At 41.5% G+C, this 26132-nt stretch overlaps 1 protein-coding gene across 10 annotated transcripts in view; it reads left to right on the top strand.

The window, feature by feature from the left end:
- The window catches only part of AHI1 (Abelson helper integration site 1), a 131970-nt gene that overhangs the window by 98029 nt on the left and 7809 nt on the right, over positions 1 to 26132 (top strand). For all 10 annotated transcript variants that reach the window (XM_077352040.1, XM_077351984.1, XM_077352033.1 and 7 more), the window contains 4 exons: positions 10877 to 10935; positions 19491 to 19559; positions 22215 to 22377; positions 23668 to 23765. In XM_077352040.1, coding sequence (XP_077208155.1) covers positions 10877 to 10935; positions 19491 to 19559; positions 22215 to 22377; positions 23668 to 23765 — 389 coding nt within the window. The remainder of the gene's footprint in view (positions 1 to 10876; positions 10936 to 19490; positions 19560 to 22214; positions 22378 to 23667; positions 23766 to 26132) is intronic.

Genomic DNA, 26132 nt, shown 5'->3' on the forward strand with positions numbered 1-26132 from the left:
CCTTTACTACTTGTAGTGATTGACCTGTTCTATATGTTTACCATTTATTATCCAGGGAAACTTATATTGGGTCTTTACAAATACCATGAACTTCGTTTTTTCAAAGTTTATTTTTAGTTGATTGTCACTACAGTAATCTCTGAATGACCGGAGATAGCATATAAGGCCAACTCGAGTTCTAGATAAGATAACTGTGTCATCTGCGGATAAAAGAAGCGGAGTGGGTCTTTTGCCAAGAATGGGGGGATGACCATTAACTTTGTCAAAATAGAAGGGTAAGTCACTTAAGAAAAGGTTAAATAACTGAGGGGCAAGGATGCAACCTTGTTGCACTCCTATGTTTATTTGGATTTTTGGTGTTAAATTTCCCTCAGCAGAATATTTGACTTGGCAGTGGTTGTTATGATGGAGCTTCCAGGTTGAAAATCTGTTGCCAATGTTTCAATAGTATTGAGAGTGGTATCTAGAACTACACATCCATTTTTGACAGAATTTAGTTTACACTGGGTCAACGTGTTAGAATGGGGGTGCACTTGGATTTCATTAGTTACACTCACCTCTATACTATTATGTGTGTCAGTTAGTTCAATTAACTCAATTAGTGGGAGATCTTGCTCCATTTGAGTTGATGGAGTTAGGGAAGGCGTAGGTGAGTGAGGTTTTATTAGCTTTGACAGTTTGTTACTTAAATTATTTAGTTTGGTTATTATATTAATTTGGAGTTCAGGAGAAAGCAGGGGAAAGGCGGACAACACATTTTCCTCTAGGGAATTGCCATGCAAACAGAGTTCTTTATTTCCAGAATCCGAGAGTACTTTTAGAAAATTCTGTTCAAAGTTAGACATTTCTTCCCTAGTATTTGCTGTTTTTTCCTGATGGGAGCTTTGATGTCGGGGTCCATTGGGTTCCTTTAAGTTCCTAGCTTTCTTATTGAAGTAATCTGTCTTTTGAAAGGATGTCAACAGTGGGGGAGTTGTTGTTGTTGTTATGTGCAAAGTCGTATCCGACCCATCGCGACCCCATGGACAATGATCCTCCAGACCTTCCTGTCCTCTACCATTCACTGGAGTCCTTTTAAGTTTGCACCTACTGCTTCAGTGACTCCATCCATCCACCTCATTCTCTGTCGTCCCCTTCTTCTTTTGCCCTCGATCACTCCCAGCATTAGGCTCTTCTCCAGGGAGTCCTTCCTTCTCATGAGGTGGCCAAAGTATTTGAGTTTCATCTTCAGGATCTGGCCTTCTAAAGAACAGTCAGGGCTGATCTCCTCTAGGACTGACCGATTTGTTGGCCTTGCAGTCCAAGGGACTCGCAAGAGTCTTCTCCAGCACCAGAGTTCAAAAGCCTCAATTCTTTGACGCTCAGCCTTCCTTATGGTCCAACTTTCGCAGCCATACATTGCAACTGGGAATACCATAGCCTTGACTAAATGCACTTTTGTTGGCAGGGTGATGTCTCTGCTTTTTAGGGTGCTGTCTAGATTTGCCATAGCTTTCCTCCCCAGGAGCAAGCGTCTTTTAATTTCTTTGCTGCAGTCCCCATCTGCAGTGATCTTGGAGCCGAGGAAAATAAAATCTGTCACTATCTCCATTTCTTCCCCATCTCTTCCCCATCTATTTGCCAGGAAGTGGGGGAGTAAAGAGGTTTAAATATACTCTTGAAGGAATTATTCCCTTGGACTGGAGGTAGCTCCGCCGATTTAACAGTAGAGATGGGAGTTTGGTCCCCCTAAAGCTTAAAATTACTCTTCGTGAAGTTTTAGAGATATTAAAAATTTCATAGGAGATCAAGTCAATTTGATTAATACTTAGTCCTAGCAACAGGGTCAGATGTTTTTTAATTTGGTGACTTGACAGCCAGGGAGGGAGAATATTTCTGTATTTAAAGATTGATAAACAGATTTTAGTCCATTGAAGAACTAATTTTTGCTGTTGCTCATTTGTATCAGATTCCTTATAATGATTTGTGGTGGCATTAACTTGGTTACTCCAAATAGAAGCATTCCTGTCAGAGGATTCATGGGTGGTTAATAAGTTTTTGTTTATCTGCGCTAGTTTTGCATCAATATCCTTCATCCCTGTAAAAATTAAGTCAACAGTTCTTGCCACCAGCTTTAAAATCAATTCACAGTTATCATTTACTGAGTCACCCAATATAGGCTCAATACCTAGTAGGGAATTATCAGATGAGACCTTGACATTGGGATCCAACTCTACAGGGACAGTGCCATCTAACTCAGGGCTTACCGAACTGTCCAATGAGACTGCAGTCTTTTGTGCTAAAGGGGTAAATCTGTTCTTCATTGGAACAGAATAGAAATCATCCATTTTTGTTTGTTTCTGGGAAGGCTAGGTGTCCAAATCCTTTGTATCTATAGCACGCTTAGCCCCGCCCATACTAACTACTGATTGTGATTGATATAAGCCCTAAAAGCTACAGGTCGAACTTAGCTAGCTAACTACCTAAATGGACTACCTACATAAACTAAACTGCAGAAATACAGTTTAATAGAACCATGTAAGCATAGAATGAACTCGGGATGAACAGCAAAAGGAGCAGTCTACACTATAAATGTTAAGTAAAAATAGGAATGATTTTTTAAAAGACGTTTCTGCCAAAAAAAATTAAACCTATAAAAATCAGGAAGCTAAAGAGAGAATAAAACAGTGTTTGATTAGAATAGAATTGCACTAAATATTACCGTTAAATCCGAGTAATTTGACTTAATTTACCTTAGACCGATGATAAATGCAATATCACAAATAGTACAGTGATTCCACCATAACAAAATGTTCTTGAAATGGTAGGCTGTTGGTATGAATATAGTAGTCACTGTTCCCACATACCAAGTACCATGGAGGTAAAATAGATTAAGTTCCTCTCTGCGTGGGTTGAGTTGGAGTAACAAAAGCAAATAATCCGAATGGAGAGCCGGAGGCAGAGACAAAAAAAAGGGGAGGGCAGTCCGTTCTACCATTCCCCTCCAAATTCATAGAGTTATCACCACAGTATAGAACAGCAAAGTGGCAAAACAATCAAGCAACCAAGTAACACGCCTCTGGATCACAGCTCCAACTCTCTTCGCTCAAAGTTGATAGCAGCAACAGCAGCGGCAGGGGTAAAGAGAAGGCCAGGATCACGGAGAGTTGGCAACAAGCTAATCACAGTAATCCTAGTACCTGCTCCTTCAGTGGATGAAGCCTGTTTAGTCTGTAGTCTGCAGTTTTAAGCATAAACTTGCAGTCCAAAGGTAGAAAACACCAGCAGCAGGAACAGAAAGAACCGAGCAATGACTCTTCCACAAATGACCCAAGTAGGCTCAAATAAAACAGCGTCCTATTGTTTCAACAAGCAGAGAAAGTCGACTGTGTCGCAGACCGCAGAACGATAAGACCATAGCAGTTCGGCAATATAACCAGAAGCTGCAGATAACTGCAATTAGCAAAATTCACAATGTGGCAACAGCCAAGGTCAAAAAGATATTTTGCTGCTTTCAAAACAGCTGCAAAAATGTTTTTTAGAGGCTTTGTAGAGGCTTTTTGGAGACTTATCAGAGGGGCGTTGATGAGTTGCTCTCACTCCACTGCCATCTTGGAAGGTGAGGCTTTTTGTATGTTTTGGTCCTATTTGGAATCCACAGTTTTCACGGATGTGATGTTAACTCAAAATGAAGACCCAAGTAGCAGAACCCACTCCATAGCCCTGTTATAGTGTCCAGATGTGGCGTGAATCTAGCCTAATTACTTCCCTGCAGTTCCCTCGTATATTATTCTGTATGAGTCCCTCCCCAGTGAAACTTGAGGTAGGATTGGAAACCCCTGGAGATTTGGAAGTAGAACCTAGGGAGGGCAAGGTTTGGGAGAGAGGGACCTTATCAGGGTATAATGCCAAAGTCTTACATCCAAAGTATCAATTTTCTCCAGCGGTACTGCTCTCTCTAATTCAGAGAGCAGTTGTAAGTAATTCCAGATCTTCAGGCCCTACCTAAATGCTGGCAACCCTAGCAATAGCTTTGCAAATAGCAATGCTTAATTATATTATTGTATGATGCTTATCACCTTCTGACACATACACACATATGGCAGTGAGTTGTTGCTTGTCAAAGCTCAGGAAGTTACAGTATGTAAAGACAAGAACCACTCAATGGCCACTGAATCATTTTCCAAGCCAAATATAGTGAAAAATATATTTCCTTCCAAAGTCAAAGAGAAAAAAGAATTAACTCCTTACACATTAAAAAATGTGGCCTTGTCTAAAAACTGAATATGTATCAGTCTAGCACTACTTCTTAGTAAATTTAGCTATCACTTAATGAAATAGTTTGAAGGTAGACTGGTTCTGAAAGAACTGAAAACTATTTCTATAAATGATTCCATCAGTGTATTAGACTGCATCTTTTGCTATTTGACTTCTGGCAGCTGTAACAGATTAGATCACGAAGAACATACTTTATCATTGCATCTTAAGCAGTCTCTATAGTTTGCTATTCAGCAGAGGAATCTTATGAGACAATGAAGAAAAATCTTTTTAAAATGATCTTGAAGACTTAAAATGATCTTGAAGATTGGCAGCTTTCACTTGTCTGAAAGTGTTGTTGTGGAGCTTGAGTATTTTATTGGTTGCTGTGTTTTTAAGCATAATTTCATGACAGTTTAATAGATGTCTGTTTTCTGATACAGTTTGCCATATAATTCACTAACCTAACTGTACCTAGAGAAATCAGTCCAAAGAAAAAAACAAAGCCACCCTTAAACATCAATCCAATATCAAGGTAACAGTGGTTTGAGTTTACAGAAAAACAGACTGATAGACATTGCTCAATTGTTCCAGACCTCAGACAGGCAGGTTAGTGCAGAAGGATGGGAGAAAGAACCTTGTTGTAAGCCTTTGAGCAAGGCATGCCTTGTACAGTACTTAATTATCTAAAGTGCTCTATAAATCAGTATTATCATTCTTGTAATCGTCAGCATGGATTTGTTGTAAGATTCCCATGGCAAAGATGCTAAGGGAAACAAGAATGCCATCTAAATTACAGGGCATTCTAACACTGTTTCTAAACTAATTAGCAAAACAGTCACTGAAATGTAGTATGATATCTGGAGTGGGGTTCAGATCAGGCTGTCCATTCAAGCCTTTTATCGTGGTGGGGGAGGGACAGGAAGGAATTTATATCTCTCCCAGTGACTGTCCACAAGTCTTTACAGAGTCTCACTGCATAGTTTATGAAACCAGCCGCTACGTGTTCAGTGGTATAAAATACAATAGCCATGGTCTAGCCAATTGAAGCACTTTTAAATCTAGTTGTTCCAACAATAATGTTCAGCGTGAATCTAATCAGTGGGTCTTCAGAGTGCCTTACTATTTCTTGTTTTTGTTCAACATCTTCCATTAACTAAGAGTATGGAACTCACTGGAAGGCTGTAATTAACAGCATGTTCCATTAATGGTTATACCCCAACATATCCATCCCTATTCCTTTAAACTGAATTATGTTCTTTGTAAACGGAGTGTAATTATTATTTAGACCAGGGGTAGTCAAACTGCGGCCCTCCAGATGTCCATGGACTACAATTCCCAAGAGCCCCCTGCAAGCATTTGCAGGCAGGGGGCTCTTAGGAATTGTAGTCCATGGACATCTGGAGGGCCGCAGTTTGACTACTCCTGATTTAGACACAAAGATATAAATGAATAGAAAACTAGATAACGGGAGCATGCATATGCATTCAGACTACTCCCGAGTGCGGACATTTTCAAACTCAAGAGTTTTTAAGATCATGGGCAAGGTAGCTCTTTGAGGTAGTGCCATCTAATTACATATATAAATAGCTTCCAGTGCTCAAATATTTGTGAGGAAATCTCTTATGAGTGTGACTAATACCACTGGCTTAAAGTAGGCAAAGTGCAGGTGGAGGTTGTGCAAGCTTTCCCATGGATACCTGCCAATGCACCTGAATAATTTTGGCCTAAAAACTCCCATACTCAAGAATCTAGGTATCTAATAAGCAGGTATCACCTAGAGCACTAAACTGAATGGTGTGTGCATATGTGTCGTACTTACTTGCTTTTTGGCTTGTACCATAACATGTATTTTTATGAGTGAGGAGGGACATGTGTATACTGTCTTTAATTTTGGTGGAGTTCTGACTCACTTGCAGTAGAGACCGTTTGGCTCTTCTGTCTCCTGATTGTTCTTGAATTCAAGTTTCTTTCTTAAGCAGCAGAGGTGGGCATGAACCTGAAATAATGGAGGTTTGTGGATGTTTGCGGTTCAGTTTGTTATATGACAGGCTGCCTCCCATTGTGGTAGATATGTGATATTCACTGTGGAGCCCCCTGAGTGTATCGCCTAATTGTGGACGTGGTTTTTGGATGTGGGCCACCCCTCTCCCCTTTGCCCCTGGGTGGTAGTCACCCACCCACTTCTCCATGTCATACCTTTAGAGGGCAGTAGTCACCCACTCACCTCTCCACGTCACATCTTTAGAGGTTTCTGGTTTGGGTACACATGGAGATAGATGGGCTTAGTGGACTTTCGGGTGGGTTAGCTGGGAGATAGACGGGCTTCGTATGCTTCCATGTAGGCGTGCTTGAAGAGAGATGAGCGTTGTGGACTTTCATGTAGGTGTAGTGGGGGAGAGATGGGGTTAGCAGTCTTATGGGCGGGTACACTGGAATATAGACAGGCTTGGTAGACTCTTAGGTGGGGACACTGGGAGATCTAACTTCATGTTGGTTATGCTCAGAGATGTATAAGCATGGTGGATAAGTGAGATAGATAGGCCAACAAGAAAAAAACAGACTGCAGCAAGGCTTCACACAGTACCAGGGGGAGAAAAATTCTGTGCTGAAATTGCAAACAACATGAGCAGAGAGAGTGGGGTTCTCCCCCTTGGAAAACCAGCCAGATATCACCAAGCAAAGACCTCCAGCTGAAAAGTTGGTAATTCAGAAAGCAGTCATCCTTTCTCCCCCCCCTCCACAAGATTTACTATCTATCCAGCAAATCTCTCTCCTTCCTTCATTTGTTCTAATATTCTCCCACACACCCTCCACTACATGCTAGAACAAAGAACAAAATGCAATCGCACATGACCACTGGAAGTATATAAAGCTTGATGCTCGCAGTGGAAAGAATGGGAGGGATCTCTGAACTAAAAATGCCTCCTGCTTTTACCAGTGAGACATTCCTTGGGTAGACCTTTTTTCAACCCCCATAAAAATTGGAGTTTTTGCTTCTGGGGAGCATTGGGGGAAACAGGTCCTGGGGGCGCCTTTCAACTCCAGTGGTCCCAGGGTCTATTTTATTCCTTTCCCACTCCTCCAAACGGTGATTCATAAACTCAGTATAGATCAAAGGTATTGCATTTTGATTGTGCCACTTTGCCCCAGGAGGACTTTGTGTCTGGCTCTTTGAGAACCCTCAAGAGCACAGATAATTTCATTGCTGATGGCCCCAGATCTCCCCTCCTAAGGTTAGTCAGATGTTTACAATGTTAAAATGCTCCAGCTCAACACATGGTTAAATTTGACAAATACTCTGAGTGAGTTATACAAGCCCTGATCTCCTCACATAAACCAACCATGCACAGCCCCTACCTGGTCCTCACTGTCAACATTCATCAAACATTAGTCCATTGATGTCAACTCATGAAGTGATGAAGCTGTGGGAAATGCTGGCAGGGGCTAATAGGAATTTTAGTCCATGGGCATCTGGAGGACCACAGGTTGACTACCCGTGCGCAAGAGCATAGGGAAGAATAAGGGAGGAAAGGAAGGTTGAAGAAGAAGAAGAAGAAGAATTGGTTCTTATATGCCGCTTTTCCCTACCCAAAGGAGACTCAAAGCGGCTTACAGTCGCCTTCCCATTCCTCTCCCCACAACAGAGGGAAAGAGGGATGGGATTGAGAAAGGAGGGAAAGGGATGGGTGAAGGGATGAATAGAAGGAAGAGAGGAAGGAAGGCAGGAAGTGTGTTAGAGAGGAAGGGGGAAAGAGAGCAAGTGAGAGGGAGAAAGAGATAGGCAGGAAGTAGATGGAGAAGTAGAGGAAGTCAGGAAGAAAAGAAGGAAGAAGAAAGGCAGGCAGGGAGGTAGGTAGACTTGGAGGGGACATGAGTTTGTGTGAAGGGGGGAGTCACGAGGGGGGCAAATTGGGAGGGGGAGTTGGGGGGAAGAGATGGAGAGATAGAGGAAGCAAGGGAGGAAGGAAGGCAGCCAGGGAGGTAGGTGGACTTGGAGGGGAGTGGGGGGAAAGGAGGTGGGTATTTGAAGGGTCTGTGGGGGGGAGTCACGAGGGGGGGAGAATTGGGAGGGGGAGTTGGGGGGAAGAGATAGATAGAGGAAGCAAGGGAGAAGGAAGGAAGGCAGCCAGGGAAGTAGGTGGACGTGGAGGGGAGTGGGGGAAAAGTAGGGGGGTATTTGAAACTTCCGTGTGGGGAGTCGCGAGGGGGGCGATTTGGGAGGGGGAGGGGCGGGAGAAGGCTCTTGGGCGGGGGGCGGCGCAGCCTTCTGCCGGCCCCAGTAGCTCCGTAGCAGCATCAAGGACGCTGCCAGGGAGTGCCTGGGCCTGGCAGAAGGCTCTTTGTGGCGGTGGGGGGCGGGGCAGACTTCTGGCAGTCCCAGGGGCTGTCGTAGCCTCCTGGACGCCGCGAAGGTGGCCTGGGGCCAGCAGAAGGCTGCCGAGCAAGGGCCCCGGGGGCAGGAAAGGAGGAGGGAGGCTGCGTCCTCGACGCGGCGTCCCTGCTCCTTTCCCCAGTGGGAGGAGAACCGGGGGGGAGGACTCACCGCGCAGCCATCCTTCAGTGTCTGCGTGGTGATTCCCCGGCCGGGCCAGGCGAGGCTGGGCCAAGCAGCCAATGGGCAGCCACACTTTGCGCGGCTCCCCATTGGCTGCTTGGCCCTGGATGGACACTCGGAGGGCTTTGTGGCTCCTGATTGGACCCTCCGAGTTTTTATCCCGGACAGAGCTTTTTTATCTCGGCCCTCCGAGTTTTTATCCTGGACAGAGCCTGCCCTTTCTCCTCCCACATTGCCCTTACCCTTTTATTTAATACCGCGGGAGCGGTTACAGATGGTTGCACTTATCTGCAACTGACATTTGTTGAATGTCTTCTGTGCAGGCACACATCCCTCCCTTCTTCCCCACTGTGGCCTGTAGAACATCTCCTTGACCTCCATGGCAGTGGAATGAGGACTGAGGGAAGAGTGCCCCCCTTCCCTTTCATCACTTGATCATTTGCATGGGAACAGCTTTAGCCTGCTCCGATGAGGGAAGGGGAAACACATGCTTTCTAGAATCTTGTAGAAAACTTCTCCATGGCTGGCCTCATATGTGCCTGCACAGGAGACACTCAGTGAACATCTGTTACAGTTAGGTTCAACCATGTTTTCTTTCCATAAGGCTTGAAGGGAGAGTTCTGTGTTTTAAGAAATTGTATCAAGGAGTGAGGAAAGAGTGAGCGTCTTTTACTATCATCTCCTTCAGACTGCAGGGCAACTGATTCTTATAAAGGGCTGTAACATTGTCTTCCTGAAGAAATTGACCATTCTTACCCTGTGGGTTCAGTAGGCTACATGCATACGATTTCTACTTTACAGCAGTGGTCCCCAACATTTTTATCACCTGGGACCACTCAACGCTTGACAATTTTACTGAGGCCCGGCAGGGGGGGGGTAGTTTACTCCTCTACTCTCAACCACTGCCCTAATGCTCTCTGATTGCTATGGTAATGTTTAAACATCCCTTCAAAATAAGATACAGACACGCCACAACAATGAACATAAGGAACATTTTATCTTCATGGAAATTTTAACTCATGACAATGACAAATCAATGGGAACCCTGAGCTTGTTTCTCTGCAATGAGATAGTCCCATCTGGGAGTGATGGGAGACAATGACACCCGAAGTGTGTTGTAAAGGGCCAAGGGGAATGAAGTAAAGGACGGGGGGAGGCGTCTTTCGTGGCCCACCTCCAATTAGTCAACGGACCACATGTGATGTGCGGCCCACGGGTTGGGGATCGCTACTTTACAGTATAAGGATCTAAAGACTATTGGTAATTCAGTGGGTCATGTCATCAAAGCAAGGGGGCACAGCCATAATAAACTTTAGTTTTCCTCCCTATTTTCTTTGCTCCCATATAACTGGCAAGCCTGTTAGAATACAACATTTGGAATTTACAGAGCAGGGCCCTCCGTTTTAAAAATATATGTCTTTAGAAGATGTTCTCTTCCTTAGAGTCATGCAACTCCCAATGGGAAAAAGATTAAGCTATAGATATTGAAAAGATTTGCTTGTGCTTAGTAGTCAGTATAAAATAAATGCAAAAGGACAAAATGGGATAAATAAATCTTTTTAAAAATGTGCTGGGCAGAGCTGGAATAAAATAAACAGCGAGATGTGTGGTTCCAGGAAGTCATAAGATGAAAGGCTGTGGATTGAATAGCTTATTCCTATTCTTTCAGATAAGACGAGTAATGCAATGAAGAGATGTTGTTATCACTTCTGGTGGGAAGGGGGAAACTTTGTATGCATGACTCAAATATACAATTACAAGGAAATGCAGTGTAGTTTTTAGATAATAATGTCAACTCTGGGCCTGGAGTGGTGTGTGGGCATTGCTTGTGCTACTTTTCCAGGTCATTTGAATGGAAATAGTGGATTAGCTAACCTAGTGCCAGGTCTATTAGTTAGACAAACCCTCCAACTGTTCCTGACTGAAGGAAGCATAGCTTGGACTAAAAGAAGCTGCTTTTTACTTTTTTATATGCAGGGTTCTGTAAAATGTGTCCTGCCATCATAATGTTTTTAAAATACAATGATTTATTAGACTGAAAAGGGATAACAAGCAAAATTTCACAGTTTTGTCTTTTCACAGGGAGCTTCGTCCCAGTAGGAAATCCTCTTAGCAGAACACTATCAGCCGGACTACACACGGTAAGGAGTTCTGTTTTTCTTTTTGCATATAAAAAAAGAATTTAGACTTTAAAAATCTTTCTTCACAAGCCACCATTGTACAGAAGCTTTCTTATACTTCACTTCAGTGACAAAGGGACAGCCTTCTAGAAAATAATCATCCATGTAGCTTTTCTGCCTCCTATAGCTGCCCCCTGAAAGTCAAAGAACAAAAGATCCAATATTATCTTTGCGCAGTACGCTTGTAATTCATTAGAATTAAGTAAGGCTGACTGGAATTCTGTATCCTTGGTGTGTCGATGGATAGGTGTCCATGGAGAATGAGGAGAAGAGATCACAACTGGAGCTCAGCTTGGATATTCATTAATTGCATTTTCCGTTGACACTGAAAGTAATTTAACATTTTATTGCTAGTGGAGGCATTTTGGTGTTACCAGTTGTAATATCCTGTGTGAAATCAGTTATATTTTGGTCTTGATGTACTTCAAAATAATTATTAGGCATAGGAGTTGGCTGGGGTTTTCAGTACTTATATATATTGTCCCCTTTTAAAGATCTGCATCCCAGATATTTCCTGTTCCTGTTTCTTGATCTGAATTGTTATACTGCTTTGACAAATTTTGGAATAAAGAGAAATGGACTCTTTCTATCATTTATGTTAGCTGCCTTGCACCTGACATTGGCAAATTCTGAATGCTGCATTTCAGGTGCTTCCTTGACAACTGAGCATCTGACTCCCACAAAGGATTTGTCTAGAAATCCATGTTTTTCCCTCACCTGATTCAGTCTCCTCCACAATACTTGACTATCATTTAGGACTCCTATTTCAAACTTTGCAGAACTTCATTGTGTGCTAACAGAGTTGTCCTAAAAGCCACAAGTCAGTAATGTGGTGGATAATATAATGAAGTTAGATAAAAGGGGCTGTTAGTGGGTGTTTCATCTAATGGAGGTGTTGTACAGTCTTTATTCCCCCATGTCATCTGGAACCACCATGGAAGAGGTGAGTGTTGGGACCACGGCATATGTAGAAGAGAGGCTTAAGCCCACCCATCCCAATTAGGAAAAGGTCTGGGGGTATGCTTCTTGACCTACTGAAGAACGCCACATAGATATTACAGGTTTCACCAACAGACCAAATACACCAAATAGCACATCCCTTGGACCATTTCAAGTCAGTAAAATGATATATGGGGAAATATATGAATCAGGTGCTCTATGCAGGAGAACTAAGGAGAACCCACTGATCATTTGTGACTCATGTGAATATTATACATGACACTGGCTTAGGATTTGGATGGAACCAGTACAATCTGTAATGTGTGAATGGGCTTGTAAATATGTGAGTGTCCTTGTCTTCTGAAACATGGCCACCTAAGAAATGATGTTTTCTATAGTGGCACATGATTTATATAATACCTCAAAGACCTTTCATGATAATCTATTTTCTTTTTCTTTTGGCTCCATATTAAGACATTTTTATTCTTCCAGGCTTTGCTGTGTTTTAATTGCACAGTTGCCTGCTTTTCTAATACTTCTCTTAAATAATGCTTAGCTTTATATCTTCTTTTGTATGTTTTTATGCTAGTTTTTAAAGCTTATTACTAATTTATTTTCTGGAAACCACCAAAAGGACTTTTCTGAGGTGGGATATAAAATTCTTAAATCAATATGCTGGTAATTTCTCCTGATATGGGGTTGTCATCAAAGAACATGTGTACCAGAACTTCCTTGATGCTCAGTGGAGTCTCGGATTTATTTATTTTTATTTTTTTTGGGGGGGGGGGGTTCCCAAAAGTGTTCTGCATACTTTTTGTAATAATTTGCTTTACATTTAAGCATTTTTAATAGCTGCAAACTGGTTTTGCTTACTTGGTACTGAAAAGTCCTACTTTTGGACTACAGCAGCCCATAAAATTTCAGGGTAACATTTTTGTTTGAATGTTTGGAGATGTCAGCCCAGAATCTCTGTTGACAGTTTTAGACTAAAGAGGGGGGGGGGGGGTCCACTATGCTATTTATATTAAACTTGTTTATTTTTAATGGTGATGGGTAGAAAACTTCTCCTAACATTATGTAAATTGATGGCCTTTAAAGTTGAAAGAGAAGTGTTTCTGATTAAGAAAGAATGGATCAAAATTGTTTTGGAGTATGTTTGAATACTCTTAGCAATTGAATTATTTCACCTACATTTCCATTCATTCCTTTAAAAAAAGCCCTGTAGGCTTTGTCGCAGCAGCTGTGTTTGCATTTCTTTTTTGTGTTTGTACATCGCAGAACTCAATAAAGTGCAGCCTGGCACAGCTTTTCCTCTAGGAAGATTATAGATTCTCATGCTCATTAAATGCTTGAAGGACTATAATCAAATAAGGATCATAGTCCTCTGAAAAGCCGGGAAAGCAACCGTGGTAGCACTAGCAGTCATTTAATGATCCATGTTGTACAAAGACCAAAACGTGCACAAAAGTAGTTTTGTTACTTCTTACATTGATAGCATTTTAACTACTGTCACTCTTGGGTTTTTTCTTCCCAGATAGTTTATAAGCAGGGTTTTCCTCCAACTCCAAAATTTATAATGAAATTGGGAATTTTGTCAGGCTGAACTATCCAGAGTTCAGCTCATCTAGTTTTAACACGTCACTAATGCCTACAAATAAGTAAAAATAATGTTGCATTGTCTCACAGTCCAGTTAAGGGAATTAATAAATAAGATATTGCCATTAAAGCGCTTTAAAATGCTATCTAGGTAATTATAATTTCAGTTAAGTCCTGTGGGTTTTCATGGAAGAATTAAGCATGTGTTTATCAGCCTGTTAGTTCCAGTGAGTGAAGTGTACGTGCTTAATTTTGACTGAATTGTGCCTGAAACATAAGGTAGTCCACCTTGTAAATTCAGGCAGTTTTAAGGCAGAGTGTTTGATGCCGTATTCTTGCCTAAGGTTCAAAGCAAACAAACCAGAAGTGCTTCTGGGCTAGTGGGCACTTGAGTACACCTAAAATAATTGTTTGAACAGTAGCCTAAATCTAGGACTTGTTTAACTGAGGAGGTGAGTGAATTTGCACAGTTGCCTGGTTGAAAATTGCCTTTGTGTGATGAAAGAGAAAGAGGTTCCATACACACACAAGGACATAAAGCAAACACATATGTAGGCCTGATTTACTTGCTCCCCCAATCCTTTTTTTGATCATGCAAATTGGTCAATATATATGCCCTTAATTTATATACCATTAGGTACATTCCACCCTTTTGAAAGCATCATGGATTTAGGTAATATGTGAACCATCTTTTATGTTACTAGTGGACCCATGCTGGGAAACACATAGTTCATCTACATCTGCCATTCTTGCTTAATACAGGTAGTTGTTTGAACGAGTGAAAGCAGGTAACGTGAGGAGAAGGAGGATGAGTGGGGACACGATTGCTGTCTTTAAGGTGGTCTCTTGGAGGAGGGCAGGGAGCAGTTTTTGTTGGCAGCAGAGGTTAACTTTAAACTATGTGTAGAACAGTACCAGCTAGATACCAGTAGTGGAAAAGGCTGCCTAAGAAGGTGGTGAGCTCCCCCTCGCTGGCAGTATCCAGGCAACAACTGGACAGATAATTATGGATGCTTTTGGCTAATCCTGCATTGAGCAGAGGCTTGGACTAGATGGAATTTATGGTCCTTTCCAACTCTATAATTCTGTGAATTACTGGTAAGATAGGCAATGCTGCAAAACACAGCCGAGCAGTCCAAAAGAGCTAAGTGGCTGGAGGAGGTACCCCCCCAGCTATTTCAAGCTGTCTTATCCACTCACTTTAAAGTAACGGCAAAAGACAACCTGAAAAACAGGTGAGTGGTGAGAGTAGAGTGGTGGGAGCAATCTGCTCCCACACCCAGCTGGTTTTTGGCAACTTTGCCACTGCTGTGTGAGGTTTATTTCTTCTTGGATCTCTTGGATAATTTCCAAATGTATTTAAGAACTGAAAACTTTACTGGTATTGGGATCCGGGATTTTTGGAAAATCCCAATTTTTAAAAAGTCCAACAGACCTGAACTGAATAATACGGGGGGGGGGGGGGGGTGCACAGTATATTTGTATATTTGAGAGCCAGTTTGGTGTATTGGTTAGGAGTGCGGACTTCAGGTAAAGAAAAGCGGCATATCAGCAGTGACCCATGGTTTCCCGGATAGTTCCACCGCCATCAGGTGGGTTGGGGGGGGATTGTTTTTAGGGGTTTTATGTATAAGGGTTTTATGGGGTTTTCACATGTTGTTACCTGCCGCGAGCCTCAGGGGAGCGGTGGGTTAAAAATCCAACAACAACAACAATAATAATAGAACCAACTCTTCTTCTTCATGGTAGTTATATGTAACTATATGCTTGGCAGATAGTGTCAGACGTTGAAAGAACTCACAACTAACTTCTTAATAATAAGAAAGCTTTATTGAGAAGCACTACAAACATCTAGACTAGCGAAGTCAAATCTGGCTTGAGGGCAGATTTGCTTCTTCTTATCAATACAATTCTCCCGCCCAAAACTTGAAAGTTCCCAAGGGAGGGGAGAGGGAGAGAAGAGACACTTGCAATTAAAAACAGTGTTACATTCTCATGGCCTTGACTGTCTTCCACTGTTGATAGTGAAACCAGACCCAGCCGAGAGGCCCCAGCAAGAGATAATGGATACAATAACATACATTTCACTTTCTACTTGTTAGCATGATTACAGGACCTGGAGCAACCAGGCACCAAGCAATATAACTGTCATGGAAGAACTCAGGCTAATTTATGGCAGGGTTTCTAACAATCCTGACACTACATATCTGCCTTCTCTAGCAGGCTATACCATTATTGTGACAATATGAATTAGAGTTTATGTGTGTCTTCCAGCAGTCAGCAAGAGAAATAATGTTTTTAAAAATGGTTGTTGATGTTGTGATGTCACTTCAAAGAAAATCTGGAAGTGAAATCATGCCTCACCAAGGCCCATTATGCACGGGCTGTACTGCCCGCTTTGGCGGCAGCAGCACTTGGGGAAAATCCCCGATAACACTTGCTGCTGCCGCCTGTGTCGGCGCCTCCCGGCCCAGGGCTACGGAAGGCCCGCGTTAAGCAAACGCGGGATCTTTCGTAGTTTCCTGGGTAAGCCGGGGCTGTGGCGGGCCGGCACTGTGCATAATCGCCAGCAGCAGGCATGTCGGCCCGCCCAGCCCCAACCCTACGGTATCCCTTAAGGGACACCACACGCCCCTGCGAGCTCCGTGGAGCCATGGAGATGGCAGGGGTGACCCCCCTGGCCCCACCAGTGTGTGTGGAGGGAGCCTGGCCCCTCCCCACTTCCCCCACCCCCCCGCTTCACTTACCTTGGCTAGCAGCAATCCGGCTCTCCTGGCCCGGTGTAAAGCGCATGCGTGCTACGCCAGGGCAACCCAGCATGCCCCGCTCCCATGCATACATGGGAAATGGCGGGGCATCGTGCCCTGCTGCAATAGCACAGTGCCAGCGCAGGGAAGTTGCCGCCGTGCATAAAGAGTCCAAGTGTCTCGAAGAGCCAGTGATTCTTGAAGAGTACTAACATTACCACCTCCAGGGAAAACTTGAAAGTGATGCAGCCCATTTAAGAACATCAAGAATTCTATGATTTTGCATAGCCTTGACCCCCTCACCATGTCCCTGCCCTTGAAGCTCCCAACAGTGTCCAGCGATGACCCTATAAAGTTATTTACACTTCTACAGGTTAAAACTGCATATGTAAGTTTACTAGACTAGAGGAACATTAGCAAATTAAATGAAAGCTATGTTGGTAAAGAAATGGTTGAGGGAGGTTCTGTATGTGGTAGCTATGATGCCTGGTACTCCTCAATCTGTAATGCACCCTTGTATAAAGAAATCTCTTGTCACCAACCTTATTTATTTATCTATTTATTTTTGTATTTTTAACCTGCCCTTTCCCAAGTCTCAGAGCAGTTACAGCATGTAAAAACACACCATTTAAAGTTTTACATATTTAAAATATAAAATCTCAAATGCAAATTCATTAAAATACAAATTACTGGGATACAAAATTATAAAACTCTCTGCTTGATGTTATCCAGAGAAGAACAGTGGAAAGTATGTGGAATATCCTTTCTGTAGAAGGACCAGCTTGGTGGATTTAGACAAGGAGGTCAGCAAAGTTTTTTATGTACCCCAGACCTGAACCATAACCCTGAAGGAACAACTCAGTCTTACAAGCTCTGCAGAACTGCATAAGGTCTCAGGGCTCTGTGATACCACCTGGTACAGTGTACCACCATGCCCTCGGTTGGTATAGTGTACCACCATGCTCTGGTTGGACTTTGGGGCCAGAGATCCTGAGCAGATTTTAATTGCTCGATACAAGTATTCTTTGGGCAGCATAATGAGAGAGGCAGTCCCATAGGTACTGTGGTCCCAGACTGTTTAGGGTTTTAAAGGTTAAAACCAAAACCTTGAACTTGCTCCGGTCTTCAATCTAGAGCCAGTGCAGTTGGGTAGGCTTGTGCACTTCAGCCGCTTCGGTGACCATTCAAGCCCAAGCCGGCCAGCTCATTATAAACAATGGGTTCCCTAAATCTTCAGTAGATCCACAGGTTTTGGAAAATCCTAAGTCAATTTTCATCATGCATATACTGTTCAGTCACCATCTTTTCTTGGTTGCTAATTCTTCAGGTTACAAAACTGGTCCTGACAATTGCACCATTGTCAAGTTAGAAGCATTTTTTTATAACTTAAATGCGTACAAATGACACACTAACCATCATCCTATCATCCCTTAAATGGAGGTTACATCATCCCTTAAATTGAGGTTACACATAAAATAAAAAATAAAATAAATATTCCTGCTAAATGGAAGTTCTTTGGATCTATATTTAATAAAACTTTAGTACAACATCTGGAAGCTTTCAAAATATCCCAGGGCATAATGAATGTTTTAATCTACTATTTCCTAAAGTTTACCTCAGCTGAAGGTAGCTTGATGGGGCTTTTTGGAGAGCTCACATATATCTTTTTTTAAAAAAAGAATCATAATGAGAATAGCAATCATAATCATAATGATGACTCATCCTGAAATATGAGCCACTCCTTCCCTTCAGGTAAAAGTTACTGCCTTCACAGTGTTGCCTACTGTACAAACCCTTATATCAGAGAGAGAAAACTAAATAATAGGCTCAAACTTGCATGGTGGTACTACCAAGTAAACATCAATAGTTCTCTAGTTTAACCAGAGATGCAATGAGTTAGTAATGTGTTTAAACACAAATTTTCTTCAGTTACTTAGATACAAAGGACTGAGTGTACAATTTTAAGTTACAGCAAAGAAGTGCAAGATCCTTTCCCCTTTCTCAGGCTTAACTCCATTCAGTCCCTCCCAAGTTCTTTTCTCCCAGCCTGACTTACTTCTCACATTGGAACCTAACTTGGAAGATATTGAAGGCCAACCTAGACAAAAAAGTCCTTTTGACCAACTAAAAAAATACACAGTATTCCAATGAGGCTGCAACATAGATCTGTTGTCAGGATATAGTACTGACTGTTTTCAATCCTTTCCTGGTAATTCCCAGTACAAAGCTTGTATTTTGCACTCAGACCTCATCTGCCTACATTTAAAATGAGGATTGTTGTGGGATTTTTTGTTTTATTTATTTAAAATATTTATTAGCTATATTGTCAATATGGCTTGTACAATATATAAAAATACATATATAAGAAATATAAAAGCCAAAATTTAAAGCACAGTTCAAGATTACTGATAAAATTAATCAAATGCAGTCCTAAATAAAACAGCCCTCAGCTACCTCCTAAAGACTGAAACTAGCCGGGTACCTCACTGGGGATGCTGTTCCATAATCATGGGGCTCCTATTGAAAAGGCTCTCTCTCTCTCTCTCTCTCTCTCTCTCTCTCTCTCTCTCTCTCTCTCTCTCAAATAATACCTAGCAAATAATATTTTATTGATGGGACAGTCAGGAGGTCCTCTCCCTGTGATCTTAATTCCTGGACAGGAATATATCAGGATCACATGCTTCCAATAGCTGGCCCTGACCAGCAGTCTAGCCAGTGCTTCTTGCACTCACTTCAGTGTTCAAACACTCTTCAAAGGAGGCCTCAAGTACAGCACATTATAGTAGTCCAGTCTAGATGTAACTAAGGCATGGTCACTGTGGCTAGGTCTGTACCTGATGGGCCTATTTAAATTGGGCAAAACCATTCCAAACCATGTTTTTTTCTAAGGTAATAGCAGTGTTGAGAAACAGTTTCAAGCTGTGAACCTGGTTTTCAAGAGGAGAATAGCTTCCACCCAAGATAGAAGGAATCTGAAGTCTCTTTCCATTAATTCCCAGAACCTCTATTTCATCTGAATTAACAACTAGATATGGGCCCAGTAGTATCTTGGATCAACAAGATTTTGGGGGGTATAAGCTTCCAAGAGACAAAAGTCCCTTTGTCAGATACTAGATGTCAAAATTAAGTATCAGTTTGTTCACCCACATCCAGACCATTATTGACTCCAAGTTGAACACTGATTCTAGAATGTTTTACTAAAGTAACTTGTTAATGTTAAATACTTTCTTCTAGAGTGGTGAGTTTCCAGCTTCATCATTATATATGAAAGGAGACACTAATTCAAGCCCTGTCCAAGAAACAGTAAGTGCTGGGCAGTTTTTTTCATTGTTTTCTTCTGTCGTGTACTGATTGAAGAGTTATTTGGCAAATATTACACACAATTAGCTAAAGTGACCTGCAATTTAAACCACTGGTTTAACAAATGTATATCAAATCCAAATGTAACTAATATATTTTAAACCTAGGGAAACAAAATGTTTCGAAGCCATGTTGAGCTATGCACTTGCATTCACTTACTCAAAATGGTCCTAGGATCCATCAAAGGTCTTTTAATGTTTTTGAAAACGATTCAATTACAAGAGAGTTCTGCCACTTTCACTTTAATAGTGAACATGGCTACCAGTGTTACAGCAGCAAATAATACTACGTACAGGTGATAAGCAAGTATTGTGGAAGTCAGAAACCAATTTCTGCTCGCATCCTGATCTCATCATTAACTCATACCAGGCAATGTGGAAAATGACGTGTTTAAATAACTATGTGAATTTAGTCAGAAGGATCAGTGTCCTCATTGATATCACCACCAACTTCTAAAATGCTGTTAAGTTCAGACTCAGAGGCTATAGTCAAATGTCCCTTTTATCACACTATCTGCTGTCTTTGAATGTCTTTGCAAGGCCCCTTTTATACATTTGAATTTTTGGGATGTTCTTTGAGGCCTTGTTACTAACAATTCTGTACCATACATGTGACATCTATTGACTGAGGGATTTCTGGTCAGGAGGAAACTGACCAGAGGACTCTTGAGGTAACTGTGATCATGAAGAGAGCTTATAGTAGAACAGTTAATAGTCTGTTAAATTAATAGGCCTAGAATATGGATAAATGCATCATATGGAGTAGTGACTTGTGACAAGTCAGTTAACTGAAGGAAGAGACTTGGAAATTTGCTGTCCTTCAGTGCCCAGGCTATGTATAATAAGGTCAGTTATTTGTGGAATGATGTTAGTTGTTTCTATAGCCAGCCCTGTAAGTGACTAGCCTTTCAAAACATAATGCTTATGCAGTCGCTCAGAATTCTGTTGGATGCTATGAACACAAAAACCATATGGGAAAATACAGTAGTGTACGTTCAGTTGTTCTGTGCAAAAAGGCAGTAACATTAAGAAGTGGGAAAAGCAAACCATAGTAGTGTCCTCTATTTTGGCAAGATCACTTACAGTTTGAGTTACTAGGAGGATCCTTACCAAGCATGAAAAATTGACTGAAGTCTCTGAGGTTCATTAATATAATCACCAGTTTACTTTGTATCACAATGCAGTCAAGGCAGAATTTCAGTGCAATCCAGGAGTTACGTCCTTCAAAGCCCGTTGAACTCAGTGCTTAAGATGGCACTGCTTAAAAGACAACAATCAGTTTTAATCTTATTGTGGCCTTATTGCCCCTGCTCTTCTTTCTGTCTCATCCTATTTTCCTCCCTTTCCCTTTTCTTTGGGAGGCTCTAGTCTGCCTAGCAACAGATTACGGACTTTCTAATGGAGCCAAGTTCTAGACATCAGCAATGGAATGAACTATAGCTATTAAATGCAACAGAAACACTGTTTCCCCTGTTTAATTCATGTTCCCTCACCCAAGGACTTTTTTAAAAGTATGGTGTGTTGAGCAGGCTTTCTCAACCAGGGTTTTATGAAACCCTGGGGTTTCTTGATGGCCCTGGAAGGGTTTACCGAATGGGTAGCAGTTAACTGATTTTTAAAATTTGTTAATCATGTATTGGATGATATGACCCAATGATTAGCCTGGAGGGGGTGTACTAGATTGATGGATTTGCTCCTCAATCTCTTCAAGAATGTTGCCAGTTAATTATGAACAATCCAAATTTTTCTTCTTGTGAAGAATCAGGAAATTACTAATTAGTGGATGCAAATTTAAGTAGGACGTTTATTAAAATTGTATTCCTCCAACGTGATATATCTAGGACTGTGTTTTCTTGAAGGATCAGCAATGGTGGACAAATCTCCCTGGAGGATGGCTTGTTTACAGTTTTCCACCTTCCCTTGTAACATGTTGTTGCAAAGAAGCATTAAGTATTTTTCTTGAAGGCACATTTGTTTCACATGAACCATTGAAGTTACCCAACAAGCTTGTTTCTCTCCTCTCAGTTCTCTGCTGTTTGCAGAGGCTCTTCAACAGACAGGTCAGTGTAGAAAGGATTCCTTGAAAGCAGAAGATTTGACCACCAATGCTGTAGAGTAAAATGATCCATTGTTCAAAACAATTTTAAAATACATATTACAATTAGTTCATCAAAAAGATCTATTCTACAGGCCTCTTCTATTGGAGTAATATCTCAAATTTTTATTTAATTAAAAATTATTTTGTATCGGCATACAGATAAATTCAAAACAGTGGGTTCTGGAAATGGTTTAACAATTCTAAGAAAATAAATGTATCAAAACTTATTTACTTATAAAAGAAACAGCTGCTGTTTTTGAAGCTAATCTTGGTGCCTTTGGTTGCTCTTAGCCCTTTCTACAATCCCACAACCTGTTTTATCTTATTTCTCCTGCTGTGTTCCCACCAGCGTCTGCTCCATTAACAAAACCTGAAACAGCCTCAACTTTCACCACCGTAGCTTTAGTTACAGAAACTTTTCTATAACAGGAAGTCAATGTTGGCCTTTCTTCTCTGTGGTACAGTTGTGATAAAGCTGTGGTGGTCTTATCTCTCTTTTAGGTAGTGGCTCTTTATGACTACACCGCGCATCGATCAGATGAGCTAACCATCCATCGCAGTGACATTATCCAAGTGTTATACAAAGATAATGATAACTGGTGGTTTGGCACCCTAATGAATGGACAGCAAGGCTACTTTCCAGCTAACTACGTGGTTGGAGAATGTAGGTATATTGTTTTTCTGTAGTATGGTATGCGTTAGGAGTTTAACTAATTATCAGAAATGTATCATTCTGTACCATTGAAAAGATGATGAATCAAAGTAATGCACAATGGCCAATTTCCTTTCTTAAACTGGAATATAGTGATCTACCATTATAGTTGCCAATCTCCAGATGGTGACTGGAGATCTCTTGAGATTATAACTGATCAAGCAGCAGAGATCAGTTCACCTGGAGAAAATGGCCTCTTTGGAAGTTGGTCTCTATGACATTATACCCTGTTGAATTCCCTCACCAAACCCTGCCCTTTTCAGGCTCCACCCCCAAAACTTCCAAGTATTTCCCCATTTGGAGTGGAAAATCTTATCTACTATATGCTAAATGCCGTGTGATATTGTACTTAGCCTTTTGCTGTCAAATGTGATGGAAGAAAAGACTTTTGAAAGAGCTTGCAGGCTCAGATTACCTGTCTATTTAGTTTAGTATCTAGTTTCATACAGCAGCTCACCAGATGCCTTGGAACGCCCACAAGAGGAAGTCTGAGACACAAGCTTCCTTCAGCTGCTGTCCCACAACAATTAGCGTTTACAAGTTTACTGCCTTTGAACAGGGAGACCCCATTCAGCCATGGCTAATACCCATTAATGGATCTCTCTTCAATGAAGCTGTGGATCTTTTTAAATACAGCAACAACTTTCCAAGATTTGAGAGCAGAGGATTTCCCAGTCTTGTATCTGAACCCAGTATCCTGTACTTTCTTTGACTCAGCTTTGTATTTATCTAAATACTGAAGACATAGTGGGTAGTGTGCTTGGGGAAAAAAATTGCACAGAGAATTACTGACATATGCAGACTGTATATTTTCTGCAAATTAAGCAGATGTCCAGTCCTGGAAGAACTACGAAAATCAGTGATTTGAACTGGTGAATTGAATATACTAAATAACCTTTTAAGTTACTGAGGGGTAATGGAAACACTGATCCCAAGAATACTGTGGGTTAGATCCAAACTCCTGCTTATGCTACCAAAACTAAATATGTCTACTCACAAGAGGAAGGAGATTGATTTGTGCATAGTTTCTCCTCTGCCTGCATCCCCTTGTATCATATCCCATGCCCATGTATCGTCCCTCACCCACCCAGCCTCTCACAAGTAGTTTTCCAGGGCTCAGAGGGTTGTAGGAGAAGCAGAGAAGGCAGGAAAATCTCATTCCATGAGCAGAGTTCTCTGGATTCTATGATCTCCAGATCCCTTTCAGGCCTTCACACTGAATGACTTATGATTCATTTGCAGCACATCATGAAGAACAGCCGTCCTCTGAAATAGCAGAAGATTCCACTCCTCTTCTGTGCAATGAACCAGTAGAGGCAGCATCACTTGTGATGCCTGAGGTGAGTATTTGGCAGGGAGGGCATCATGCTGTACATTATGGAATACAGGATTACATTTTCCTTTTTTGTGGTTAGCAGAGTAATTGCCAAGTGCTTTCGGCAAATCTTAATTTTAATGCATGGACTTGCATAGATTCAGCAATTCATACAGTGTGAATCTGGAAGTTGTTATACTCACATAATAACTATTCGCAGTATCTCCTGAAAAATATTTTATATTATTGAAAATGAGAAGTGAATGTTAACTCAATCAGTTTCAATTCCAAAAACATTTAATGGCATAGTAACAATCCAAGTGCATAATCATAATGAATGTTAACTACAATAAAGCTATTAGTTACAAATTATTTAACTCAGTAATTCAGTAGAAATGTCTACAACATTCATAACATTAAAATTCAAATGGATTATGCTTCTTTCTACCTGTCACTAACTGTTTACTGAATTGCCCAGTAATATATTAAGGTCATGTTTTACCAGGCTTGGGTATAGTATGCTCGGCTACATATCTAAAGGTGGCAATAGATTGTAGCCTCAGATAATAATCAGTAGAATTTCCTAGGCAGCTATATACATAAAAAGTACATTTTCTTTCCAATGACATGTGGCTGTCACTGGGTAGTATTCCCCCATTAGGTGAGAACCAGGTGTCAGAAGGACCAAATGCAGCCTCTTCCCACCTTCTTTACTGCTGCATCACACTATCTGCTCATATTTAGCATATAGTCCACAAGTACTCCAAGATTTTGTTCACATGCCATGCTACCCAGAAGTGTACCTTCCATCCAGTATGCATGCTTCTCAGTTTTGCGACACAGATATAGAACTCTGAACTTCTCCGTATTTATTTGTTTGTTTGTTTGTTTATATTTTATACCACCCTTCCCTACGGCTATGCACGGTTTACATAAAACATTATGGAACATTTCCATAGAACAGTATCAATATCAGTATAGCAATATAACAATAACAATAACATATCAAGTTATTGAATTGCATCTTGTTCTCCTTTGCTCATTTTTCCAGCGTGTTCGGATCTTGTTGAACTCTTATCTTCTTGGGTGTTCACTACTGCTCCAAATTCAGTGTCATCTGCAAATTTAATAAGTAGTTCCTCCATCCCCCTCATCCAGAAAATTGATAAAAATGTTGAAAAGTATCAACCCCAGTACCAAGCACGGTGGCATCCCACTGCTCACAGCCCTGCAATCTGATGAAACATCATTGTTAACTACACTTTGGGTGCAGTATTCTAACCAGTTCCATATCCACTTTACTATCCGAAAATTCAATCTGCAGTCCTCCAATTTACCCATCAGAACATCATGGGGAACCTTGTCAAAAGCCTTACTAAAATCCAGGTAAACAACATCCACTGAGTTTCCACAATCTAATAAGCCTATCATCCGGTCAAAGAAGGAAACTTAGGTTGGTCTGGCAGGACCTCTTGGGAGACAAATATATGCTGATTTCCTCAGATCAACAAATTGTCCTTCAGATGCTTGCAGATCACCTCCTTTAATATCTGCTCTGTTATCTTCCCTGTCAGAGAGGTCAGACTCACTGACCTGTAGTTTCCTGGGTTATCTTTCCTCCCTTTTTTGAAGATTGGGAGGACTCTCTTCCAGTCCTCCAAGAGGACCTGAGGATGAAGAACAAAGGTTCTGGGTGCACGTCACCCAGCCTAGTGGAATTGAACTCATCCAGTGTAGCCAGATGCCTCTTGACAACCTCTCTGTACATGTTATCCCATCACCATCACTATACCTTGCTAAATTTGTAGATTCTTCAAGAGAAAACCAGAGGCAAAAAAGATACTGAGCCTTTCTGCTTTCTGTCTGTTAGTTTTGCTATCTTCATCCAACAGTGGATCTGTTGCCTTATTTACCTTATGTTTGCTCCTCACATATCTGACGATGACTTTCATCATGTCTCTGAGTTTATTAAAGTCTGCCCTACGCTAGTCTAACATATACATCTGGCTATGAACTTCCTTGGCCCCCCCATTTAAGAAGGAATTCTAGGAGGGCATGGTCACTCCTCACTGGACTCCCCACATCCTTCATCCCAACCAACAGTCTTGCCTGTTGGTCAGTATTAAGTTGAGTATGGCTGAGCTATATGCTTAGCAGAGTTTGTATCCCAGCACACATCAGGGAAATTGAAGTCATTCATAATTACAAGGTCCTATAGCCTGGATGTTCTATCCAGCTGCTCAAGGAGGGCAGTATCTATGTCCTCACCCTGGTCTGTAGCAGATGCTAACTGCTATACTCCTTGTTTCCCCTCAAAAAATATTTTCACTTAGATCATTTCCACTGGAGTGCCACTCTCCTCTAGTATTTCTTGACAAGCAAGCCTCACATA

Source organism: Paroedura picta, chromosome 1 (genome assembly GCF_049243985.1).
Source record: "Paroedura picta isolate Pp20150507F chromosome 1, Ppicta_v3.0, whole genome shotgun sequence".
Taxonomy (NCBI): domain Eukaryota; kingdom Metazoa; phylum Chordata; class Lepidosauria; order Squamata; family Gekkonidae; genus Paroedura; species Paroedura picta.